This window comes from Gallus gallus, chromosome 9, assembly GCF_016699485.2.
Source record: "Gallus gallus isolate bGalGal1 chromosome 9, bGalGal1.mat.broiler.GRCg7b, whole genome shotgun sequence".
Taxonomy (NCBI): Eukaryota; Metazoa; Chordata; class Aves; order Galliformes; family Phasianidae; genus Gallus; species Gallus gallus.
Window position 1 is genome coordinate 2,292,432 of NC_052540.1, and position 23,385 is coordinate 2,315,816.

A 23,385-nucleotide genomic window follows, 5' to 3' on the forward strand; every position below is an offset into this window, starting at 1 on the left:
GAGCGCTTCCGGGGCGGCCGCCGCCATCTTGGGGGCGTGGCGCCGGGCCCTCCCCGCCGCCATGTCGGGAAGGTCGGCCCCGGCCGCCATGATGGGTGCGGCGGCCCCTCCTGGCGTGCGCGGGTGTTACAATCCGTGCACGTGGCGTCAGCGCTCCGTTTTTCTGTTACAAAATCAATTTATTTTTCTTAAGTGTGTTTTAGCTTTGCAATTCAGGGTATTTCTGTGTTCAGCCTGCCTGCAGTTTGGCCCGTGGGCCCTCACAGCCCTGGCCCCCACCGCCTCAGGTACCCACACAGCGTGCTTTGCCTTCTGGTAGTAGAGCTTTTCTTTACGTGCCTGAGAAGAGCAGGAACAGAAAATACTCATTAGGTCTGCCACGCACTGTGCCTCCAGGGGCTGTCTGTCATCCTGCTTTTTGCTTGTCCGTTGGTGGGCCCTTGTGGTTCAACAAAGCAAAGTGCAAGGTTTTGCACGTGGGTCAAGGTTGTCCCAGATATGTATACAAACTGGGAGAAGAACTCCTTGAGAGCAGCCCTGCTGAGAAGGACCCGGGGGTCCTGGCTGCTGAAAAACTGAACACACACCAGCAGTGTGTGCTTGCAGCCTGGAAGGCCAATGGTATCCTGGGCTCCATCAGAACAGAGGTAACAGCAGGGACAGGAAGGGGATTGTCCCTCTGCCCTGCCCTTGTGAGGCCTCACTTGCAGTATGGCATCCAGGTCTGGGGCCCCAACACAGGAAAGATGTGGAGCTGTTGGAGAGGGTCCAGAGGAGGGCCACAGAGATGATCCAAGGGCTGGAGCACCTCTCCTCAAAGACAGGCTGAGGGAGCTGGGCTTGTTCAGCCTGCAAAAGAGAAGGCTGCGGGGTGACCTCGTTACGACCTTCCAATATTTAAAGGGAGTTATGTTTTTAAAACATGAGGGAAATCAGGAAATCAACTTTTTACATGGGTAGATAATGATAGGACAAGGGGGAATAGTTTTAAACTAAAGGAAGGGAGATTTAGACTGGATTTCAGGGGGAAGTTTTGTGCTGAGAGAGTGGCAAGGTCCTGGCACAGGCCGCCCAGAGAGGCTGTGGCTGCCCCCCATCCCTGGAAGTGCCCAAGGCCGGGCTGGATGGGGCCCTGGGCAGTCTGATCTAGTGCTTATCTAGTGGCTGGCAGCCTGCCTGTGGCAGGGGGTTGGGAACTGATGATCCTTGGGGTCCTTTCCAACCCAAGCCATCCTATGATTCTATGAAGTGGGGGAAGGACTCCTGTCGTGGTATCCCCAGTACTTCTAAAACGTGTTAGAATTTGGGTGCTGGCTCAAGGATTTTAAACTGCAGTATTGCAATGAGTACTCTGTGTTAACAGCTATGTGCTACCCACCATTGTAGGTTTATAGTTTCATCTTCCTACTGTCGGGAGTGAATTGTGACCACATGGGTCATACCAACATGACAGGCAGAAACAATCACTTGATCTGTAGTACGAAGTCTGCTCCAGTTTACTCCTTAATTTAGATTTACAATTAATTTGTGTATTTTCTGTTGACAGTCATGTGTGCTCTGAGGAAGTTACGCAGTCACTTACGAGAAAATTACGCCCTCCTAAGTGGCAGATTAAACTTTTATAGTGGAATGCACATGCTTTTAAGAGCAGAATAAATGTAATCCTGCTTTCCTTGCACAAACAAATTTCCATTATGCTGCAGTCATTTAAAAGGAATTATTATGGGAGGAGGCTTGAATTCCTTTTTTTCCCATCATGCTGGAAAGCTGTATTCCATTGCAGTGGGGGCTGCATCCCAAAACAAATGCTTTCTGTGATTGTTTGCCTGCTTTATCACAAACGCAGGGCTCTTTTCGTGAAGACAGCATTTTGCTGACAAGTGCAACAAAGGTGTAAAGTAAACAAGTTATTATGAAAACTGTAGTAATATTTTTCTGTATTGCCTTGGAGACTGTTGATGCATGGGAAGCTCAGTGGCACTGGCAAAGCAGATTAAATACCAGTGATTGCCTGTTTAATCCGGGCACCTTTGGTAGTAACTCTGGTGATTTTGTTAGGATTTTCTTAGTTGGGTTGTCCATTTCACTGAGACGTTGCAGCAAAAAGCCCCATCTGGGCCTTTGTGCAACAGTTGGGCAATGCTTCGGCCACAGGTCCTTGATTTTTAGAATGGGGGGAAAGGTCCCAAAGAGTACAAAACTTACCCTTCTGTTTGATCAAGCTGATCCATACAAAGTGCTGACATTGCTGTCTAGCAGGAAGGTAAATGTGGAGATTAGAAGCATATCATAAACGTAAGTATCAAAATTCATTTCACTTTAAATTTGTGTTGATAGGCATTGTAATCGGGAGACAATTTATGCAAGCATTTGGTGTCTTCAGTTTTAGAAGAAGTTTGAGTTACCAAACAAGTGAAGAACTGATGACGCATTGCAAATGTGAAATAGAGAATTCCTCATTTTGATCTTCTGGTTTTGTTTTATTGGTATTTTGTGGAATATGCATGCATGGGAATAAAAGTTTTCCTAAGAAAATACTCAGATGTCATAGAATATTTGAGTATTCCAATTATTTCATGAGATTAAGATATCAGTTCTATGTTTTTCTTATGTAATAAATTAGTTTGTACGTACATCTTTCTGATGTTTTCCTAAAGGAAAGGTAAATCCGTCTTCTGTATGTGTATAAACTGTTTCAACAGGTTTATAATACCAGAAACCGTGGGAGGCTTCCTTAAAAACAGCTTCTGTCAGAGGAATGGCTTCATCTTCTCTACAGATATGCTCACTGCTGCTGGCTTTAGCCGGATTCACCATTTTGCTTCTCACTACCATGTCCAACAGATGGAAAATTTCTGACACCACAGCAGTGCTGGTTCCTTCAGAGTGGATTTCTGAAGGTCTTTGGATGGACTGTGGAACCACTGATTTTGGAGCAATACAGTGCATGAAGTTTCTCCACATGTTGAGTTCAGAGAGTAAGTGTGCATACGTATATAAAATCCAGGGATGTACTTTTGTTCGTTCTTTTTGTGCAGCATATTATTGCAGTAGGACAGCATATACTTGAGGTTGTCACGGAGGTTCTAGCTTGAAGAGGATTTGTCCTTCAGTGCCTTTAGGCAGGCTGAAGGACCCCTGTGAAACCTGTATGCTTTGCCCCACCATTCAAGCCCAGTAACTGCTGTCTCTTTGTTGCCGTATCTGTTTTCATTTTACTTGTTTTACTTGGTCTCATTCTTAACTACAAGCAGGCAATATATCAGTAAGTGCTTTAGTGACAGGACTTGGATATTACACAACTAGTTTGACTTTGTGCTAAATCTGTGTGTTTGTTCTAGAAACTTTCAGAGATGGCTAGCTTCAATAAAATATGTCTGTGCAAATGGTGCTTTTGCATTTTCTGAGCTAGAATGTGCTAGTGTGGCTTGACTGCAAACAGAATTGTTTTCCTAGGAACTGAAAATGGTTTGTTTGGATTATTCTGGATTTCTAAAACATTCATCTATAAACACCCTGTTTATGGTAAAAGATTAGAAAGGACTGACAGTCTTCCCCAGAAAATGGAGGTTGGGAATAGTTACAGTATAACCTTGGACAACTGGCGTCTTGGTGAGATTTCTGTCTTGGGCAGAACTTCCCATTTATTTGTTTTCAGCTTTCAGTATTGTGCCGTCACTTTGTCAGTTATATTACTGAATCATTTCTGAACACATTCCCCATTCTGTGGATCCCTGATTATTGCCATCACTTTCCAGCTCATCTATTCTCAATGCACAATACTCAAGACTGGAAGCAGGTCTCACAGATAGCACAGACTATGAAAACTTGCCATTCTTAATACAGACATGGACTTCACCACAGTAAGAACTGCCTAGCAATATAAGGCAGATCTCAAAAACTTGACTGCCTGAAAACTGTCAAGATTCAGGATTTTTGTGGTTCTTCCTCAGGCCCCTAAGTACAGTGACCTCATTTGCATTCTTAGTAACAGTGCCAGTTTAAGTATTCAGCATGTTGTATTGAGGCCAGAATTTGTAGCCTCAAAAGAAAGGAAATCATATCCTAAGGATTTAAAAAATTCTGCTTATTGAGTCAGAGACAATGTCAGCCTTTCCTGCCTTTCTGCTACCCAGAGACAGAGTATTCCTCTCCGACTTCCTCTGTGTAGATATCAGTTTGCTCAGAATTCATCTGGAAACTGAGGTCTGTTTTCTGGAAAGCAGAATGATGGGATGGGACCAATGGTTCTTCTGTTCCCGCATGGGGTAGCAAGCTGCAACAGATGCTTATGACGACATCACAGCTTTGCCTCACCTAACAAGCAGGAACAGATGTCTCAGGCCTGTTAAGGGAGGCAAGCAGAGTCAATATCAGACAGTCTCTTTGTTTTTGTTTTAATGCAGTTTAATTATACTCAACATGGAAAGAAAATATTCACCAGGAACAGACAACTTCCTGGTGGATTAAGCAGCCACCTGCCCTGGGGCATGTCTTCCCTCCTCCCTCCCAGAACTGTAGGAGAGGAGTCCTGACTGGCAGTGCTCAGGGATCACCTTCAGCTGTCACCTAAAAACAGCACAGGGTTCCTCGTGCCAGCTGACAGATGTGTTGTGTGGCTGTCTGGAAGAGTTACTGCTGTCTGTCACAGGACAGTTTCTCTCCTTACAGTCAGTGGGTAAGTCAGTGTTCCTAGCTCTTGAAACAAGTCTACTGAAGTGATCAAAAAGAAACAAGCTACTGTTGATCAAACATTTAAGGTCTTAATATTTTCAGTTTTTTTTTTTTCTCTCTATATTAGTTGATCTGATACAATTTCTGCCTGTAGGTCCTATCTCAACCACATTGCATGCTAATATGCCCTGTTTTAAGAACATTGTGTACTGCCTATATCTTGGTGTGACTGTTAGCATTTTACTTGCAACAGGTGTATACTATTTTAATGAACTTTCCGGTTATTTCCATTTGCTGCACTTGGTTTTCATTGTAGAATGGTTTTGGAGAGCACAAAAATGATGTAGCAGTCCAGATGCCTGCCCAAAAATGCATCTGTTCAAGTCTCCAGCTGAAGAAAGGGCCTGAGTGTGTTGCTGCAATGGGAGAGTGGCACATACCACTGCGTGAGGTGTGAGCAGGTGGATGATCTGCTCAGCCTGGTAGCATAGCTCCAGGAGAAGGTGGAGAGATTAAGGAGCATCAGGGAGTGGTGAGCAGGAGGTAGAGTGGTGGAGCAATTCTCTGCCTTACCTACAAGAAAGGCACTGGGGTGATACACCCTACGTAGCGGTGGACCTCCTGCCTTGTCACTGTCAGGCTAAGGAAGGGACCTAAGAGATGGGGAGAAATGGAAGCAGGTCTCAGCCTGGCATTGCAGGCAAACTTCTTCCCTACCTATTTTGCCTTTCCAGGTAATAGGTTTGAGGCTCTGGAACTCAAGGGACAGGTAAATGAGGAAGCAGTGGAAGGTCCACCCCGGATATTGTGTAGGAAAAGGCAATCCACTCCATGCCTCAAGACTGCCTCCACCAAGAAGGAAAGAATGGTAACTGCTGTAGGTGACTCCTTTCTGAGAGGAACAGAGGGCTCCATTGTGTAGGTCGTGCCCTACCTGTAGGGGAGTGTGCTGCTTTCCTGGGGTGTGGGTCAGAGACCTTACCAGAAAACTTCCTGTCTGGTTTGCCCCTCTAGTTATTATCCTTTACTGATAGTTCACACTGGCAGCAATGAAATCACTGGGAGAAGCCTGAGGGCCATCAAAAGGGGCTTCAGGGGATTAGGGCAGTTAGTGGATGGAGTGGGAGTACAGGTGGTGTTCTCCTCTATCCTGTCATGTGGCAGGCTAACTATGACTTAGTTGTCATTACTGAAGCATGGTGGGATCATTCCCACAACTGGAGTGCTGCAGTGAATGGCTATAAGCTCTTCAGAAAGGATAGGCAAGGAACAAGGGGTGGTGACATGGCTGTCTTTGTGGGAGAGTGTTTCGATGTTGTTGAGCTTGCAGTTGGCAGTGATAAGGTTGAGTCCCTTTGGGAAGGATCAAGGAGAAGGCAAATAGGACTGACATCCTGGTGGGGATCTGTTACAGACAACCTAACCAGGATGAAGAGACAGATGAGGTGTTCTGTGAGCAGCTGGCAGAAGTTTTGCGATCACCAGCCCTTGTTCTCATGTGGGACTTCAACTTCCCTGATAGATGCTGGAAATATAATACAGCCCAGAGGAAGCAGCCTAGGAGGTTTGTGGAGTCTGTGGAAGATAGAGTTTCTTGATGTAGCTGGTATGTGTGTTTACTAGAGCATGTTCATGACCTGCTGGTCATGAACAGAGAAGGACTGGTGGGAGATGTAGAGGTCAGGAGCTGTCTTGGGCAGAGCCACCATGAAATGGCAGAGTTCTCTATTCTTGGTGAAGTGGGGGGGGGAAGAAAAACTGCTACCCTCGACTTCTGGAGGGTGGTCTTTGAACGATTCAGGACACAGGTAGGGAAAATCCCTTGGAAGTCTGTCCTGAAGGGTAAATGAGTCCAGGAAGGCTGTACTCTTCTCAGGAAGGAAGTCTTACAGGTGCAGGAGCAGGCTGTCCCCCTGTGCTGTAAGATGACCGACCTGGAGGGGAAGAAGACTGGTGTGGATGAACGGGGAGCTTTTGATGAGACTCGTGGAAAATAAGAGAGTTTACCTCCTATGGCAACTCATAGGGAGTACATGGAAGTTGTTAGCACATGCAGGGGGCTGAGAGAGCTGATGGAGGTGATTGTCAGGCCTCTTCCCACAGTCTGTCAGTGCTCAACCAGAGAAGTCAGATAACTGAAGACTTGCTAATGTGACACACATCTGTAAGAAGGATCATATGGAGGATGTGGGGAACTACAGGCCTGTCAGGTCGACCTCAGTGCCAGGGAAGGTTATAGAACAGATCATCTCGAGGGTGATCATGCGGCATGTGTAGGACAACCAGAGGATTAGGCCCACCCAGCATGGGTTCGTGAAATGTGAAGAGGAGACTCAGGGCAGACTTTATAGCTCTCTACAACTCCCTAAAAAGAGGTTGTGGTGAGGTAGGGGTTAGCCTCTTCTCCCAGGTAACAGCAATAGGTCAAGAAGGACTGGCCTCGGGTTGCACCAGGGGAGGTTCAGGTTGGATAATAGGAAGAATTTTTTCTCTGAAAGATTGGTCAAGCATTGGAACAGGCTGCCCAGGGAAGTGATGGAGTCACTGTCTATGGAGGTGTCTAAGGAAAGGGTAGTGTAGTACTTAGGGGCACAGTTTAGTGAGCAACATTGGTGGTATGTGGATGGTTGGACTAGATGATCTTGGAGGTCTTTTCCAATCTTAATGATTCTATGATTCCGTGATTCCTCATGGATGAAACTGAGCAGGGAAATGTGCTCTAGGAATGGACCTTCTGACTTCAAGCCATTGGAGGCATTCAATTCATCCAACCAGCTGAACCTAGTCTGAGGTAAAACTCCTGTCCTGGGTGGTGTAGATGTGAAGCTATCCATGCCAGTTCTTTTACTATGCTGACGCACGTGCTACAGCACTGTGCCATTGGTAAGCTCACTGCTTACCAAACCAGAGTTAATGAATTTTAGTGAACAACAATCCTGTACTCTGCAGCACTTCTGTTTTCTTTAGAGAAGAGTGACTTCCTTAAGGGAATGATTAAAATGCCTGATGCCATATATGAAAAACTTGTGCATTCTAGAGCTGCACTTTAATCTGTTCCTTTTATATGTGTGCTTCACGAGTGCATGTAAAATTTACCTTTTTAATAGCCATTAGGGAGAGAGAACTTCTTTAATGATTCTTCAATTATTACTTTTTAATCCTTGACAACAGTATGAAATCAGAGGGATACTTGATTCAAATTCCTAACTAAATTCAACTTTGGAAGTCATATGAGTAGAAGTGATTGCTGAGGTCACTAGAGTAACTTCTGTTTGTGAATAAATTAGTCTGAAACTCTTTGAAGGGTATTTAACAGGTTGCAGATATTCCAGCATACTGGCACAGTGCATTCCTTTTAGTATGCTGTCATTTTCAAATTGCAATGATTTAGCAGAAGGAGAGGATTTTGGAAAAACCTCCTGAAAAGATCAATTCTCAACACATCGCCATCTGCTCTCTTTGAAAGATTGCAAGCTGCTCAGGGTCATTCTGGCTGTGCTGCCAAATCTGTTCTTATTTAAAATAATGGCAAAGATGTTTTTGGCTGCTGAGGGAGGAAAATTATAGCAGTGGCATGGTAGTATCCTTTCGCAGCCAACCCTGCTGACCTACAGCATCAGCTCAAAGTGACCACTGAATTTTGGAAAAATGGGTATATGTGCTTTGGGCAAGTTGTGGCTCTCACAATGGCAAATCCTTCGGGGAGTCTTTGTGTAAATACTGTGACTTTGTTACCATGCTGTGTCGTAGCAGAGTGGTTTTATGAATAAACTGTGACACCACTTCCTGGAGGTAAGAGCAGGTTATCACTGCAAGAAATGGTTAATCCTATTTGGATACACAAACAATTTAAGTTATAAACATTAGTGGGTGATGTGAATTGAGTCTAGAAGTTTGTCTGATCAAGAGCAGAAGCAAATAAGCAAAGTTTAACATACTTTACTTTGTCTAGAATAGGTTTTTAATACTGTAATGTTCTGACAGATGCAATTAACTGGTATGTATTATTCTCATACAGCTATTTTCCTTCATCATTTTACTCATTTTGAAATAGGCCTGTCACAGTGGTACATCCTTATATTTCATTGCCATGGAGTGTACATTGTCACCGTTTTATTCCAGTGTAAGTGGGACTATTTAAAACTGCGTAGTTTAACTATAGGTCAATAAATTGTGAAATATTAATGAAAATCAATCAACCACAGTCTTAACATTCCTGAAAGAAGCTGGCAGTATAGTTGCTGTTGCTCACTGACGACCATAATTCCAAAAATATGCTAAATTTTCTAGCATCAGAAGTAAGTTCCTGGTCTCAAGCTCTTTGTCATAAAGAAAAAAAACACAAGAAAGCTTTTTTTAAAATCTGAGGTCATTAAACAAATTATAATCAATTTTAGTCATATGTACACCATAGTTTATGGCAGAGAAGGAGAGAGAGAGACTCTCTTAAAATACTCTCTAGGAATACTGGCTAGAAGTTCTAGGCTAAGACTGAGACTAGACTTTATCGCTTCCTATTAGCAAAGCAATTAATATTTTGAGTAGTTTTTTAATGTTAATATTTTATCATGAACAACTCCCAGTTACTGTGATAGACTGTAAGCCTTATGTCTGGGGTTGAGCAAAGAGCAAAGGTAGCCTCATTTTGGGGTGAGACCCAGAGATAAAACAGCCAGAAGGCTTCTGAAATGCTTCACTTGATGCTGACCTAATTATAAGGATATTCAACTGTTACTACTCACAAGCACGTCTGCTGCGCTGGAAATTGTTGGTTTCCTTTTGTGTTTGGTTGGATGGGCCATCACTGGAGGTACCTTGCCACAGAGTTACTGGAGAGCCTCCAGTTTACATGGCAGTGTGATCGCAGCATCTAGGTTATATGAAAACCTGTGGAAGAGCTGCGTAGAAGACAGCACCACAGTATCCAACTGCAAGCAATTTGACTCCATTTGCTCTGCCTGGTATGTGACTTTGCACAGACTTGTTGCAGAGCTTAAGAATTGCTGGGGGAAAGTAGCAAGATTTTTGTTTCGGTAATCTGGTTGTAATGGAAAATAACACTGACTTCCTGAACAGGACAGATTTTGTGGGTTAAAGCAATACAAAGCTTTGAGTGGCACTGTATATGGAGCGCATAAGGAAAGGCTGTAAAAAAAGACAAGTAAAGCCACACATCTGTCAGCTTCATATCTATATGGAATTATTGCATGGGCATTCTCTTGCGATAGTTGACAGCCAATGTTATCTGGAGTTTTTTTTCATAAAGTAGCTGTAAATACTGTTTTTTATCCAAAAAGTGGGTAGTGGTTTTTCCCTGTGTACTGACTGATAAACTGTGTACAATGGAACAAGTACGGCGAGTATATGGTTTAAATTAACTTGTTAGAAATTAGTAATTGCTGTCTTGTTGGATGTAGCTCTAAATATCAGGAAATTCAGGGCTGCTGTCTCCTGTACTGCCTATCAGCCTGCAGCAGAACTGTAGCATGTCCTCAGGTGTTGAGTTAAAGCAATAGTCTGCAGATACTGAGCATGCTTATAGACAGTAAAGCTAGTTGTTATCCATCTTGAATACTTCAGACTTATCCCAGATAAAAATGTCTTCCTAATTAGTTAAATCTACACCAAGAGGTGGCTAAGCTGGATAGAAAGGAAGATACTCCTGATCTGACAAATGTGGAACATGGGATCAGTGGGAATAAGGCACTGAACTTTTTTCTCAGTCTGAAATTATTGACCAACTCTGAAACAAGCATAGCAGTCCTGTGAAGCTGTCTGGGCCCACTTTTAGGGAATCTTCTGTTCTTCTAATAATTCTAACAGTTACCTAACAATCCTTCTAACAGATTGTTATCTGACAGTTGGTTTTAAAATGTGCATGTGTACTAAGAGGAATGTAACATCCTACATAACTGATGAGAATCACCAGTAGCAGGATAATGGCTTTCCTCAGCAGATTGCTTATGTGAGCTATGTGCTTGGTTCATTTATAACCCTCTTAAAGGGCTGGTTCTTAACTTACTGTCCCTGAGTCTGTACAGCATCTCATCATGGATGTATGTACACAGGTTGTTGTCCCTCTGTAGAGCTCCCTTGTGTGGTTGTGGGCAGCAGGGCCACATCAGGTCAGGATCTCAGAGCTGCTGATGACAAAGTAGGTTTTAAAGCCATCTGAGGGAGGCAGAAAAGAGCAGTGAGTGGAGGTGCTAAAGCCAAAGAGAAGGGAAGGAAGAAAGCTCCTGGAGAGCTACCAAGAACAACGTGGTGTCAGCAAGAGGGAAAACAGGGTGAGATGGAAAGTAAATTCATAAGCCAGGCTCTGAAAGTGAGGTTGTGAAGATCAGATTTCATCCACTGAAGAGATCGGTTACTCTGTAGAGGAGATGACAATATACTCGAGGGGTAAATATGGGAAGAGGGAAGGGGCAAAGCAGCTTGCAGAACTGAGAACTGAGAAGAAAAGGTTTAAGGAGAGGACAACTGAAAAAGAAGCAAGTTAGAAGACACAGAATGGGAGAAAAAGGCAAGAGGACAGTTGGGCGAAGAAAGTGGGTTTGGTGTCAGTAAGGGCAAATAGTGGGACCTTCAAGAAACACTTGTAGCTCTCATGGGTATGAGCCAGGGCATGGTTAGTTTAGGCGTGTATGAGATTCCTGCTTAGAAACTTATCTGAAGCTATTACAGCAGAAGATGCCAGAGATTTTCAAAAAGGTGTCATTGTTCAACGGGTGTTATGTCTCAGCAGAAAGGCCATAAGAATGGGTTGTGAACATTTCCTTATTGGCAGCTGAACGGTGCTGTTTTTCTGTTTGTTTGTTTTTGTATATGGGAAACATCAGACTTGGTTCTTTGAAACAGATTGAAAACTTTTGAATTCAGCATGCCATTAGCCCAAATCACAAATGTTGGAAGGGAGAACCTTTTTAAAGCAGTATTGCACAAGATTAACACCGTGACTGATTGCAGTTAGCACTATATGTTTAGTCATAACTGTATTAAACATTTGCTATTAAATAAACCAAATGCCAAATGCTTTGCATAAATTTATTTTTAAAGAGTTATAGGTGTTTCTTCCAGTGTCAGGGTTTCTCATAATTAATACTGATTAGTAAAATGAACCAACTTTGTGTCTTGTTCAGTAAGCTCATTTTAATGATAAAGGCAGCAGAAAGCTGAATTTTCTAAACTGGGAAGTAAAATGCTTGGTTAAGGTTGTTGGGGTTATAGCATGCAAACAGCCTGAGTGTGTGCTTGTGTGCCTTCAGAAGACATGGGGAGTCCCATCCAACACTGCTGGCATCCCAAAGGCCTGAAATGTAACTTCTTGTATGCCTGCTGTAGGTAATACCTTCTGGCACAGTCCAAGATCCCAAGTAAGAAAGCAGTGTTGATATTTAGTGCTCATCCTAACAGTATCTTATGGAGGCAACAGCCTTGAATTGTTAATGGTACTTCGAGAAGTTTTTCTGCTTTTATTACTATTGGCATTTTCTTTTTCCAGAAAAAAAAAAAAAAACAAAATTAGTGCTTAACAAAACATTAATTTCTTGAGCAGCATTATCCTTTGATGCTTCAGCTTATTCATCCCGACTACGTTTTGCTGTCTTTGCAACCTCCCAAGCTTACAGGCCCAGTATGCATCAACCACTTAAAGCCATCTAGTGTGCTGAGTGAGAGTGTGAATTCATCACTTTGCCTGCTGCTTCTGTACCTGATTCTTGTTTGGAGAATGGCCATTTCACCTGGTCTCACCCCAGTACCGAGCTAGAGAGCAGGCTACCTGGAGGTGACTGGTGGGAGGGAGCTGGAATGCTGCTGCCAGTGATGCTGCTTCCAGACACAGCCCAGTTCGGACCCTATTTATGCACTGTTAGAGCCAAGACCCATCAGATTTGTGACACATGACACATTTATCTCATTAAAAACGGTGCTGAAGTGTCATTTGATCCAGAACCTACTAAATTCAGGCTGCCATTCCAAAGAGCCCAAAGTCCCTGTCTGACCTTCATTCTTAGGCTGGTTAATAACTGGTGCCACTTATTGAATGATTGATACCTAAGTGTGAAAACTGGGAGCTTAAATGATGCAGAGTTGTCAGCAGAAACAGAGAAAGAGCTTTGAATATGTTTCAGTAGCTGGTCACAGACTCCCTAACATGCCCTCACCAGCTAAACACTCTCTGCAAAAGAATATCTTCAGCAGGAGAGGAGAGCTGCAGATCTCGGACCAGCTCATCCCCTGCTCATTACCCTTATTCAATTTAAAGCATCAAAAAGTACACTGCTAACTCCAGCACCTGCTTTTTCCATCTCTTGCTGGAAGTAGCAGAGCAGACTTTGTCCAGGATATGTTCCCAATCTTCCGTAGTGTCACCTTGGTTGGGATCTGGAGTTGGGAGCTGTCCTGTGCACTCGGTTGTGTAGGTAAAAGGAAATCACCAGAACCAGCAGGCTGGAGATGTGTACCTGCACCTGTAAGTGACCATGTCTACTGCACCGTGTTTTCACAAGACTGAAGGATGTGAGCTGTGAAGTGTTTGCTATGCTTTCAGGGGTTTACTCAAGCTCCTAAGAGGATTTACTGAGCCTTAAAGTGTAAGTGTAGTTCAGCTCTGAAATCTGATTGACTGCATACAGCCCTCTACGTTTTTGATATTTCTCAGAACTGAACAGCAAGGTTGGACAAGATTCATTCATTACTGCTTCTATTAATTTTGTCACTGTCTCTGATCTGCTACATTTTGCCAGTATAGGGCTAATTTAATTTCTGCATAGTTCCTTATTTGTTCTCTCTCTGTCCCACTCAGCCCATGTTCAGGCATGCCGTACCTTGATGATCATTTCCATCCTTCTGGGATTCAAAGCTGCTGTGATCTCGCTGCTTGGTTTAAAGTGCACAAACGTTGGGCTGAGTGACGAGGATGAAAAAGTGAAGGTTGCTGTCACGGGAGGATTTCTTTTTATTTTAGGAGGTAATGTTGAAGCTGAAATATGCTGTCAGTACTTTGTATAGCTGTCACAATAAGACTAAACGGATTGAACACTATTGTTGGGTTAAAGACATTAAAGGACTCGCTCAGCTGTGTGCTTTCTAATATTTTTCTCTGGCAGGTCTCTGTTCCATGGTGGCTGTTTCTTGGTATGCTGCAATGATTACTGCTCCGTTCTTTAACCCATTATATACTGGAACCAAGTAAGTTAATAGATACGTCATACCAGACGCCAGTATGTGTTAGATGGCAGCATTAGCCTCAGCTGCTCCAGGGTTTCAAAACTTGGGTGGATCCCAGTGCACAGCCCTACAGAAGGAACAAATGGTCTTCAGGGGAATTTTTCCCCTCAGAGACATTTGCTGTTGGTGGGAAGGGTGGAGAGGTCTCCTCTGAAAGGTTTAGTGAATGTGTGGGGTCTATCAGCCCCAAATTTGTCTGGGATTACTGGCACGGAGTTCTCCCTCGTGCTGGCAACTCGTGACGTTCAGTTTGCAAAATGCAGAACTGAAGTTGATAACACTGAAGTTCCTATCAAGAAATGTCTTTTACCTACTTGAGCCAAAATGATTCCTTTCTTCTTGTATCGTTGTCTGCACTCCTGTCTGTCCCCCTGATTATCTGTTTCCTCTGCACATGGACTGTGATATTACAAAGAAAATTCAAACTCAGATTTAGTGAACAATGGTAGATTTGCTATCATTTTCAAAGGCCTTCTTAGGCCTATATGAAATTTCTTTGCCTTGTTCTTTTCTTTCTTTTTTTCACAATCCCACCTGTTGGAAAAAAAAAAACAAAACCAAAAACAAAGCTATTCTTAGTCTTCAGGTTTTGCATTTAATCCACAATGCAAAACATAAGTCTCTTTTGTCATTAATGCGTGCAGTATCACAGTTCTGTCATATTGGCCCATGGTCTTGGACCTCATCTTCGTCGTACTTCTCCTTCTAGATCCTTACCTCCAAGTTGTATTTAAGGGGAGCAGTCATTTCACCTTAATTTAGCTGTCTGAGGTGTGGGCAACCAATCTGGGTTACGTGCCTACGTGCCAGCTGTGGTAAGTAGGGAAACAGGCTTATTGGTTGTACCAATAGATGGGGCCTGGTGACCCGACCTGAAGTTAGGCATCTACCCTCTAGACCTCTGCATATGAATTCAGTGATCACAAGCTAAGACCCATGTATTTCTCATCAGAATCAAGTTTTTACCATGCGTGTTAACTGTGGAAATTGCTAATTAGGTAGCCTTGACAAATGCTGTTTTCTACACTCCTTTTGATAACAAATGCTGAACGCAGGATTGTTCCTGGTTGTCGCTTAAAATATATATACTTTTATGACTACTCCTTCTTTGGCATCAAATATATGCTGCAGTTGTTTTTCAGGACCTTCATGATCTATGTCTGCCCTCCATCATTCATGACTGTTTGTTAAAAAACGAATTCCTGCCAGTAAGGCCATGGTACCAGCAGCAGCCTTTACTGTTCACTTCTCAAATGTGTGTTTTCACATTTTAACCTGTGCTGCTGCTCTTCTCTGGGGGTAGTGCGAGATGTTTAAATACCTCAAATGTACAAATAGCTAGAATTTTGTCCCTCTTTTGGTCTAAATGCCAAAGAAAGTTAAGACTATGACATGTTTTTCTTCATAGCACTGAGATGTACACTTAACTGAGACTCACAAGCAAATGTGAAAAAAAGTACAGAAAATCGACTTGAACTGAGTACTAGAGACCTGCAGACCAATGAAGGACATCACTGAAGTGTCTTAAAGAAGTCAGTTTATTCCCCACCATATACTAACAGCTCAATACTGATTTACCTTATGAATTGAAATGACCCAAGGTTTGTTGCATTGTCATCCCAGGTTGCACCTATGCAGCTTTTGAGGTATAGAAGTCCTCAGTCTGTTATAGAAGCAGCAACTTTCAAAACTAAATGTCTGAGTATAGCTTATCTTGTTCAAAACTAAACATCCACTGAGGATGGCTTATCTTGGTAAATGGACTCATCAATGAAGAGCAAGGGTGGGGGCGGTGACCGGGCCTCTCCTTTGGAGAGAGAGAAAAAGGGAGAGCAAAACAAATAATACATTGCCTGTGGAACATGAGAGAGCTGCTTTGAGGAAGAATCATAGAATCCTTAGAGTTGGAAGAGACCTTTAAAGGCCACATAGTCCAACTCTCCTGCACTGCACAGGGACACCACAGCTGGATCAGGTTGCCCAGGGCCTGATCAGCCTGGCCTTGAAAGTCTCCATGGATGGGGCATCCACCACATCTCTGGGCAACCTGTGCCAGTGCCTCACCACCCTCACTGTAAGACTTTTTCCTTATATCCAACCTAAATCTCCCCTCTTTGAGCTTGAAGAGGGGAAGTTTATTATTTGCTAGCACCTCTACAAAGTGTGTTTAGATCAGTACAGTATAAACCATTAGTTCCTAGGATAATATTTGAAGTGCTTCATAGCTTTTCATCTTGAGGATGAGTTCAGGGATGTAGGAGGGGAAGTGCTTCCTAGTGAATCACAGTGGTTGAAGCAATCGTTCTCAGTATGTTTCCAAACAAGCACTCCCAACCAAAGAAATCCTACTTGTAAGATTTGTTTTTGCTTTATGTCCCCTTGAGAGTATTATCTGAAAAGTAATAAATATGTTAGAGGACCAAAAGAAAGGAATGATTAGGAATTGCAGTTTGTAGAACAGCCATTGAGTTTTGTAGTTACGTTGTAGTTGCTGGGCTTCAACATCAGTCTGTGTTAATCAGTTACTAGACTGCATTCAGTAGCTGAAGATGTTTTTTGTATCTAAACTTCCCATTTGAGACTATCAGTTTACAAACAGTTCTTAGGGAATTAACTTTGTTGGGAAAGCTCTGTTTACCCACACTCTGTTCTCTTCAGGAAGTTCATCCTCCTTGGGCTGTGTGAAAGGGGTTTAATTTCAATTACAGGGCAGTATTAATCTTCAGTCTTAAGAAGGTGGAAAATCTGCTTTTTGGATTGCTTTTTTTTGGTCTGACTTCAGCCTGTTAGTAAAATTAACCTCTGTTGACTGTTAGAGGAATTTCTCATTCAATTGTGAAGGAAACCTGAGTCATCCCTTGGATACATCCTATGTATGCTTTCCTTTGTATGATGTGTGCAGCTTTCCTGACTTCAGAGAGCTAGTGAGGAGAGACCATTGCTTGCAGAAGTCAGCACTCTCCTATTCTCCCTTAGTATTCCAGCTTCCCTCCCCAGCCTTGTTTGGGTTGATTTAGGTATTTGTTTGTTTGTTTGTTTATTTATTGAGATGATGATCATCTCTTAGTCCTGTTGCACAGTCTTTGAAACAGTGGGGACCAGAGCTCTGCGTGGGGTTCCAGTGTGCAATGGGAACAGCCCGGAACTTCCTGGTTCTGGAGTCAGAAACAAACACTTTTAAATAATGATTTGGTATTTATAAACAGAAAGAATATCCACATATCTGGTTTCAGTATACCTTCTGGGCAGTCCATGACTGTTACTTTGCCCTCATACTGGCCATGCCACTGACATTACTTTGCCATTGCTGTCTGTCATAAGAAGCAGCTAACCACAGAAATCAGTTTTCTATGGACACAGCGCTAGATTACCTGTAAGCAGCTGTTTGTATAGAATTCTTTGTTCTTTTCTTAGTAGGAAAGCTGGGAAAAGGCTGCTGTTTATTGGGCAATCTCGTAACAAACTTACATGTCCTAAAGAATATTCAGCACTCTCTGTGGTTCTGTGTGTCTGAACTGCATTTAGGAACAGTCTCAGAATGAAAAAGGATAGCTTTCCATTTTACTGTACAGGAAGAGACTCTTCAGAAAATCCCTCCATCCAGCCCATGCAATTCATGGATAAAGAGTTTGACTCAAAGACTAGACGTGTCTGAGCCTGGTAAGGCAGTCAGGAGTTTCCCTAAGAAATAAGTTTTTATAACACAATAAAGACACATGCACAACACATTGGTGCCTCTGTCGTCTGAGATCATAGAATGACAAAATGTTTTGGGCTCGAAGGGACCTTTAAGATCACCTGGTTCCAATCCCCTGCTATAGGCAGGTACACCTCCCTCTGGACAACTAATGGATGACAGAATTCCCTTCTTGGCTACTTCTGTCACATTTATTTGTGCACTCCACCCAAATACCAGCTAGAGGGTAATTCTTAGTGTTCTTCAGTATTTGGGCACCTTCATCCAGGTGGAGACTGAAGAGGAAGGCCTGATGGAGAAAGCTGATGAGCCGCATGAATGACCAGACCACTGATACGGAATTCAGCATACGTAAAGGAGCCTGCATGTAACTTTCCTTTTTCCCTTTTTATCTCAAATTATTCACACCCATTGCTCTCTTGGATTCCGTTTTAAGATTCAACATCTCTCTTTATTATCAGCAACTTATTAAAATGTATGCAACTATTTATTGCTACTTACCTTCATGTTGCCTAGCGCTTTTTGCTATGCAGTGATTTGGCAGAGCACCTGAATATGCTCATAAGAGTTTTACTGAACAGACACAAAGTAGATCTGTTCTCTGTAATCTACTGAGGTACCTTTCAGATAGCTGACCATCTATCCAGAAGGGAATTTGTTTGGATGATCTGTGTGCTTTATGTCTCATTCTAAAGTAATGGCTTTGCAATCTTGTTATATGCATATAATCTTTTGTGTTTCAGATACAAACTAGGAGATGCTCTGTACTTAGGCTGGGCTGGATCTGTTCTTTGTATGCTTGGTGGGATCTTCCTAACCTGTCCATGCAAAGGGAAGGAAAAACAGGAATACAGGTAATCTTGAATTTGGCAGTTCTGAGTTACATGAGTAACTGTCTGTTATATATCATTTTCTGTCCTCTCCTTTGCCCTGGTTTGAATCTGCAGCAAAATAAACAGGAAACTCTACCTATTGAATCAGTGCTCTGGGATGTCACAGACTTGTGATGGGTGGTGATGCTGTACCAGGTACTGATGCCTCCCAAATACTGAACTTGTTGGTAATTGGCTACAGTCAGCAGTCACCTATAACTAAGCTTCGGTAATTCTGATGGTGCTTCTGAGATCTATATGATGACAATGTGAAGTGAAAGAGCAAACTATGTTTTGCCAAAAGAAAAGTGTGTCAAAGAATACCGTACACTGTAATTAAGATCTCCTGTAATACTCACCACTATTAAAATGCTCAAACCCTATTTATTATGAAGAAAATGTAGCGGCATTTTCTTCCCCAAATTGATTGCAAGAAGCATGTGATGTTTCCTTGTTTCGTGTGGAACATTTTACATCCAATGTGTTGAGCATGCATCAAAACAGAAAAATCAAAGTCCCTGGCCTCCATATTTAACCTGGCCTGCATTTTCCCCCAATCTTTAATTTTTTGCGTATGCCAAAGGTCCCCTTCTCAAGGAGAGGGATGGGATTGCCAGAAGTAGCAGAGGTCCTTGTCTACATAGAAGATCCCAGATAGCTCGAAGGATGTATACTCGGGCTTGAAAGGATCGTAAGACAGAAGGGAGGAGCATGCTGTATTGCCTCTTAGGAAAGTTATGTCAAAACACCTAATAAATGAGAGTGTTCTTCTGATACTCCATTGCTTAATCTGAATCCACTGAACTTTTATGGCAGTAGTTAATCAGCCAAGTTGGGCTTTAGATTTGACTTTGTATCTGACTGATACAAAGTACCACATATCCTGAAATATCCTGAAAAATCAGGCAAAACTGGTGGAGGCAAGAGAAGTTCAACATGATGGACGACAGCTGAAGGGCTGAAGTCGGTTCTGTTTTCTCATAATTCTGATTCCTGTATGCAGGAATCATATCATATCCTAACTGCAGCTTGCACAAAGGCATTAAAATCTATATTCTCTTGTGCTTTAGATGCTTGACTTAAGTGCCTGCAAGAAAGGCACGGGTGAGTAAGGAACCCAGAGCTGGTTCCTGGCTAACAGAAAGGTGGTTGTGCCACCTGGTGAGAACAATAGGCCTTTAATAGCTGCACCCTTGGGAGGCACGTGCTATCAGTGCGTTGGATACAGACCTAAATGAGCAACTTCCTAATTGTCTGAAGCTGCAGCTGTGTGTGTAATGCCTATTTTTTACATCTTTTTTTCTTAACTTACAGTGCCAGCAAATACAGATATTCAGCAGGCCAGGCAAGTGGTCAGCAGCAAATTTACACCGAAGATGCTGAGACAGTCTCAAGTCCCAAGGAGTACATCTAAACTTACATTTTCACATCACCTGTAACGTTACGAGGTTTTGAACTTACATTAAAAAACAAAAAGATCTCCTTCCAGGGATTCATTCTATGTTGCAATCTTTCATCTTAATTCAGAGGTGATCTACATCTGAACATCTCCTTCTGGAAATGGCTGTGAAGTAGAAATAGGTTTCTGCAGATGCGATGTGAATTCCTGCAGCATGAAGGCTGTCTGCATGCTGAGAAGTCTGGTAAAATTTAAGCACGGAGCGTGGGATACCCTGATAACTGAGAGCACCCTCTTCCATTTCAGCTAACTAAACAAAGTGGAACTGGTATGCTGTAGCTGCCTGTGGGCTAATACAGCTCACTGTTAGAAATGGTTTTACTTTCATTACTGTTGGGAGCTTTAGCTTGTAACAGCAAATAAGCTTTATTCTGCTGACTGACTAAAAGAGACTTTCTGGTGCGTAGCATCTTGGCCATTAACGAAGAGGTAGTCTATATACTGTGGGTTTGAAGTCCAAGTATCATATATACTGAATGATATACTGAATGGTATACTGAAACACACATTATGTATGTAGTCAAGATTTGTAAAAGCTTCAGAAGTCCCTTAAAAACCTGCGTATCTGTGGATGTGCAACAAGTTCCTCGTTGGTTGGGTTGTAGCTATGAAAAGTAAATGGCACAGAACAAAGCAAACACAGCTGGGAGCAAGGAAAGCAATTGGTCAGGCTATGCCTTGAGGTAACAAGAAGATAGCCCCAGTTTTTATTTTTTCAGCTTCTAAAATAATTGTATTTTAATTTTGGGCAGTCTTTTACTTCAGGAGCTTCTGTTGCATCTGAATTGCCTAATTCAAGTAATTCTACAGTGGCTTTGTTCTCTGTCGTGGTTCCAGCATTAGAATTGATGCCTTAAACTGCTCCTCTAGTGGGAGCATATGTTACCTTGTGTAAGCACTTAAGACACTGACAATGAGCTAATTTTCCTTCGTATTGATGTCTTGAGCGATGTGAAATGGAATTTCACACTGCAGGTTCACAGTTCTTTGTCCTTAAATTATGAATTTGTTAATATAGTTGAACAAAATACTTTGGTATGCCTCTGCTTTCAACACCTTGTATCAAAGCATGACTGTAGCCTGAATGAGAAACCGCGTGCCTCTTCCTTAGCTTTGTCCTTCCTTGTCTATCCAAACAGACACATTCATTGGGGCAACCTGCAAATACTCGGAGCAGAAGCAGCTCAGTCACTTTGTTTGCATACAGATACTGCTCACTTGTAAGGTGACACTGTAAGGAATGAGTTTGGCCACTGACAGATCTTAATAAATGTAATGAATTAAACCAAAAGGAGTGGCAGTGGCTTTTAGGTTGCCACCATCATCTTTGTTCCTCAGCAATAAAGTCTTTCTCATAAAATCACCCCTTCAGTATATTAAAGAATAATTTCAAAAGCAGAGGAGCCATTAGGCTTGCATGGTGGGAGCTGAGCTCCTTATAATCACCTGAATATTCTGTCCTGTGTCTTTTTGTGTAAATCTGTGTTGGTTTTTGGTCTAGTTGAAAGTAAGAACAGTTCAGAAGTCAGGCAGAGCAGTTGGGGTGTCAGAACTCAGAGCTTCCATGGCCTTGCATCAGCTCTTCCAGCGACATCACTGGGAAGCCTGATGGAAACCAGGAGTAAAATCCCTGGTTTGTTCATTCAATCCATCCTTGTCATATTCAGCATGACTGAGGGGATATAAATGCCTGTTTATTTATGCTCCTTCTGACAATTGGGTGTTTCTGCTGTTTTTCCCTGATTATTTGCTCCTTTCCTGAGCACCGTCAACAGCCACCTTCTGAATGAATGTAAGGAGCCATCCGCTCAGGGTAGCAAGTAAGGCATTTTATATATAGGTGATATATGCTGTCATTTTTTTTCCCGCTTCGTCTATAACGAGCTGCTTAAAAGCAGCAATGTGTGGAGGTGTTTTAAGGTGAGCTCAGTCCTTTGCCCAGCAGATCAGACCGCGTTGGTATTTTCAGATCTTCTTCGTATCTCTGTAGCTGAGACCAAAACCCTGCATTGGGTTCTGCTACTGGTCTGGCAGCCTTCACCACCTAGAAGGAAGGAGAGAGATGTTACAGAAGCAGTGGAAGGAATCACGCAAACCAATTTCTTCTTCTTAGGCTTTTGAGAAGATTTATTTTGGTTTTGATTTTGCTATGGAATAATAAATGGATATTTTTGATGACCTCACTCTGTGCTTGCAGATGTTCCTTGTTATGCAATGGATTCATGGACAAGACATGAAAAGGAGATGGGTTTGCTGGAAATGTGTGTGTCTCTTACAAAGACAGTGAAACGTGGTCACGTGTCTGAAAGCAAAGCAGTTATCTGTATTAGAGACATCACAGTGTATGCATATATACCAAATGGGTGAAGGCTGAAAGACTGTGAAGCATCTGTTTATTTGTCCCATTTATTAGACGAGCATCCCGATGAAGGTGAGACGCTATTATTTGTAGCTAGCCAGCCTCTAGCTGTTCAGCAGGCCTGACAGATGGTGTTTCTTTGCTACATCAGGCTGTCACACAGATGATATGCATGCAACAGCTTTAGAGCAAATCCTGCAACACGACTTCTGCAAACGCTCCTTTAATTTTCACTGATCTGCTTCACATCTCTGTCTTTAACTCCATTTCTCGTGAATAAGCAAGCGGGAGGGAAAATGTTCATAAACAACCTTGAATGCATCTGTTGCTACCAGTGCTTAACACCTGCGTGGTGAGTACCGGTGACTCCGCCACCTCCCCGTGCCGAGGCCTGCCCATTCTTTACCCTGATATCCACCCTGAGCCGTTGCTCCCATGAGCACCGCATGCAGCCCAGAAGCCGTCTGAGAACCACTGTGGGTGTGGGCACAGTACCTCAAAGGCGTCTTTGAGCGGGAGGTTGCGGTGCCTCATCAGGTACGCGGTGCAGATAGCGGCAGATCTGCTGCGGCCGTTCTTGCAGTACACCAAGCACTTCCCGCCGCTCTGGACAGCTTCTTCTATGGCATCGCTGCACTGCTCGAAATAGCGGTACAGGTCCTCAGCCGGGTCGTCGAACACGGGCACGCGCATGCCTCGGGCCTGCTGGAGGCCGGGGAAGGGCTGCTGCCTGGTGACATTGACACAGAAGGTGACCCCCTCTCGCGCGAGCAGCTCCGCGTTGCAGGCCGTCCTGGCATTGCTGATGAGCAGCGAGGCGGTCACTTTGCCCACTGCAGCGCTGCTGGCCAAGGGCGCGGCGTGCCCGGCACCAGCAGCGCTCTGCCCGCCTCCTCCCAGCAGCATGGACGGCTGCTCGAGCGGCTTCAGCCCGCAGCCCTGGCTGTGCTATATTTAGTCCCTTTGCAGGCTCAGGGTGAGGGACGCAGGCGGGTCCTAGTGCCTGCTGCGCTGCGAGAGCGGCGTTCGTACAGAGCTAAAACCGGCGTCAGGTGGAGTTCGGAACAGTTGGATGTGTGCGGCCCCTATTCCT

The 23,385-nt window shown here is 43.3% G+C and overlaps 2 protein-coding genes across 2 annotated transcripts; one reads left to right on the forward strand and one right to left on the reverse strand.

The window, feature by feature from the left end:
• The first annotated feature begins 11,031 nt into the window (after nucleotides 1–11,031).
• CLDN15 (claudin 15) lies at nucleotides 11,032–22,116 on the forward strand. Its single transcript, XM_046898719.1, has 5 exons — nucleotides 11,032–11,076; nucleotides 13,481–13,645; nucleotides 13,785–13,866; nucleotides 18,346–18,456; nucleotides 19,789–22,116. The coding sequence occupies exons 1-5, from the start codon at nucleotides 11,058–11,060 to the stop codon at nucleotides 19,886–19,888; spliced, it is 477 nt and encodes a 158-aa protein (XP_046754675.1). The 5' UTR covers nucleotides 11,032–11,057; the 3' UTR covers nucleotides 19,889–22,116.
• On the reverse strand, nucleotides 20,591–23,257 carry DUSP28 (dual specificity phosphatase 28). Its single transcript, NM_001271527.3, has 2 exons — nucleotides 22,788–23,257; nucleotides 20,591–21,977 (listed from the first exon to the last, which is right to left on the reverse strand). The coding sequence occupies exons 1-2, from the start codon at nucleotides 23,196–23,198 to the stop codon at nucleotides 21,849–21,851; spliced, it is 540 nt and encodes a 179-aa protein (NP_001258456.3). The 5' UTR covers nucleotides 23,199–23,257; the 3' UTR covers nucleotides 20,591–21,848.
• Between the last annotated feature and the right edge of the window lie 128 nt (nucleotides 23,258–23,385).

What these genes read in the sequence shown, in the direction of transcription:
- CLDN15 (XM_046898719.1), top strand. An exon ending in ATTTCTTTTTATTTTAGGAG is followed by an intron (nt 13,646 to 13,784) that starts GTAATGTTGAAG and finishes TTTCTCTGGCAG; the next exon opens with GTCTCTGTTCCATGGTGGCT. An exon ending in CCATTATATACTGGAACCAA is followed by an intron (nt 13,867 to 18,345) that starts GTAAGTTAATAG and finishes TTTGTGTTTCAG; the next exon opens with ATACAAACTAGGAGATGCTC.
- DUSP28 (NM_001271527.3), bottom strand. Translation starts at nt 23,198, where the DNA reads ATGCTGCTGGGAGGAGGCGGGCAGAGCGCTGCTGGTGCCGGGCACGCC. An exon ending in CGCTCAAAGACGCCTTTGAG is followed by an intron (nt 21,978 to 22,787) that starts GTACTGTGCCCA and finishes CCTTCCTTCTAG; the next exon opens with GTGGTGAAGGCTGCCAGACC.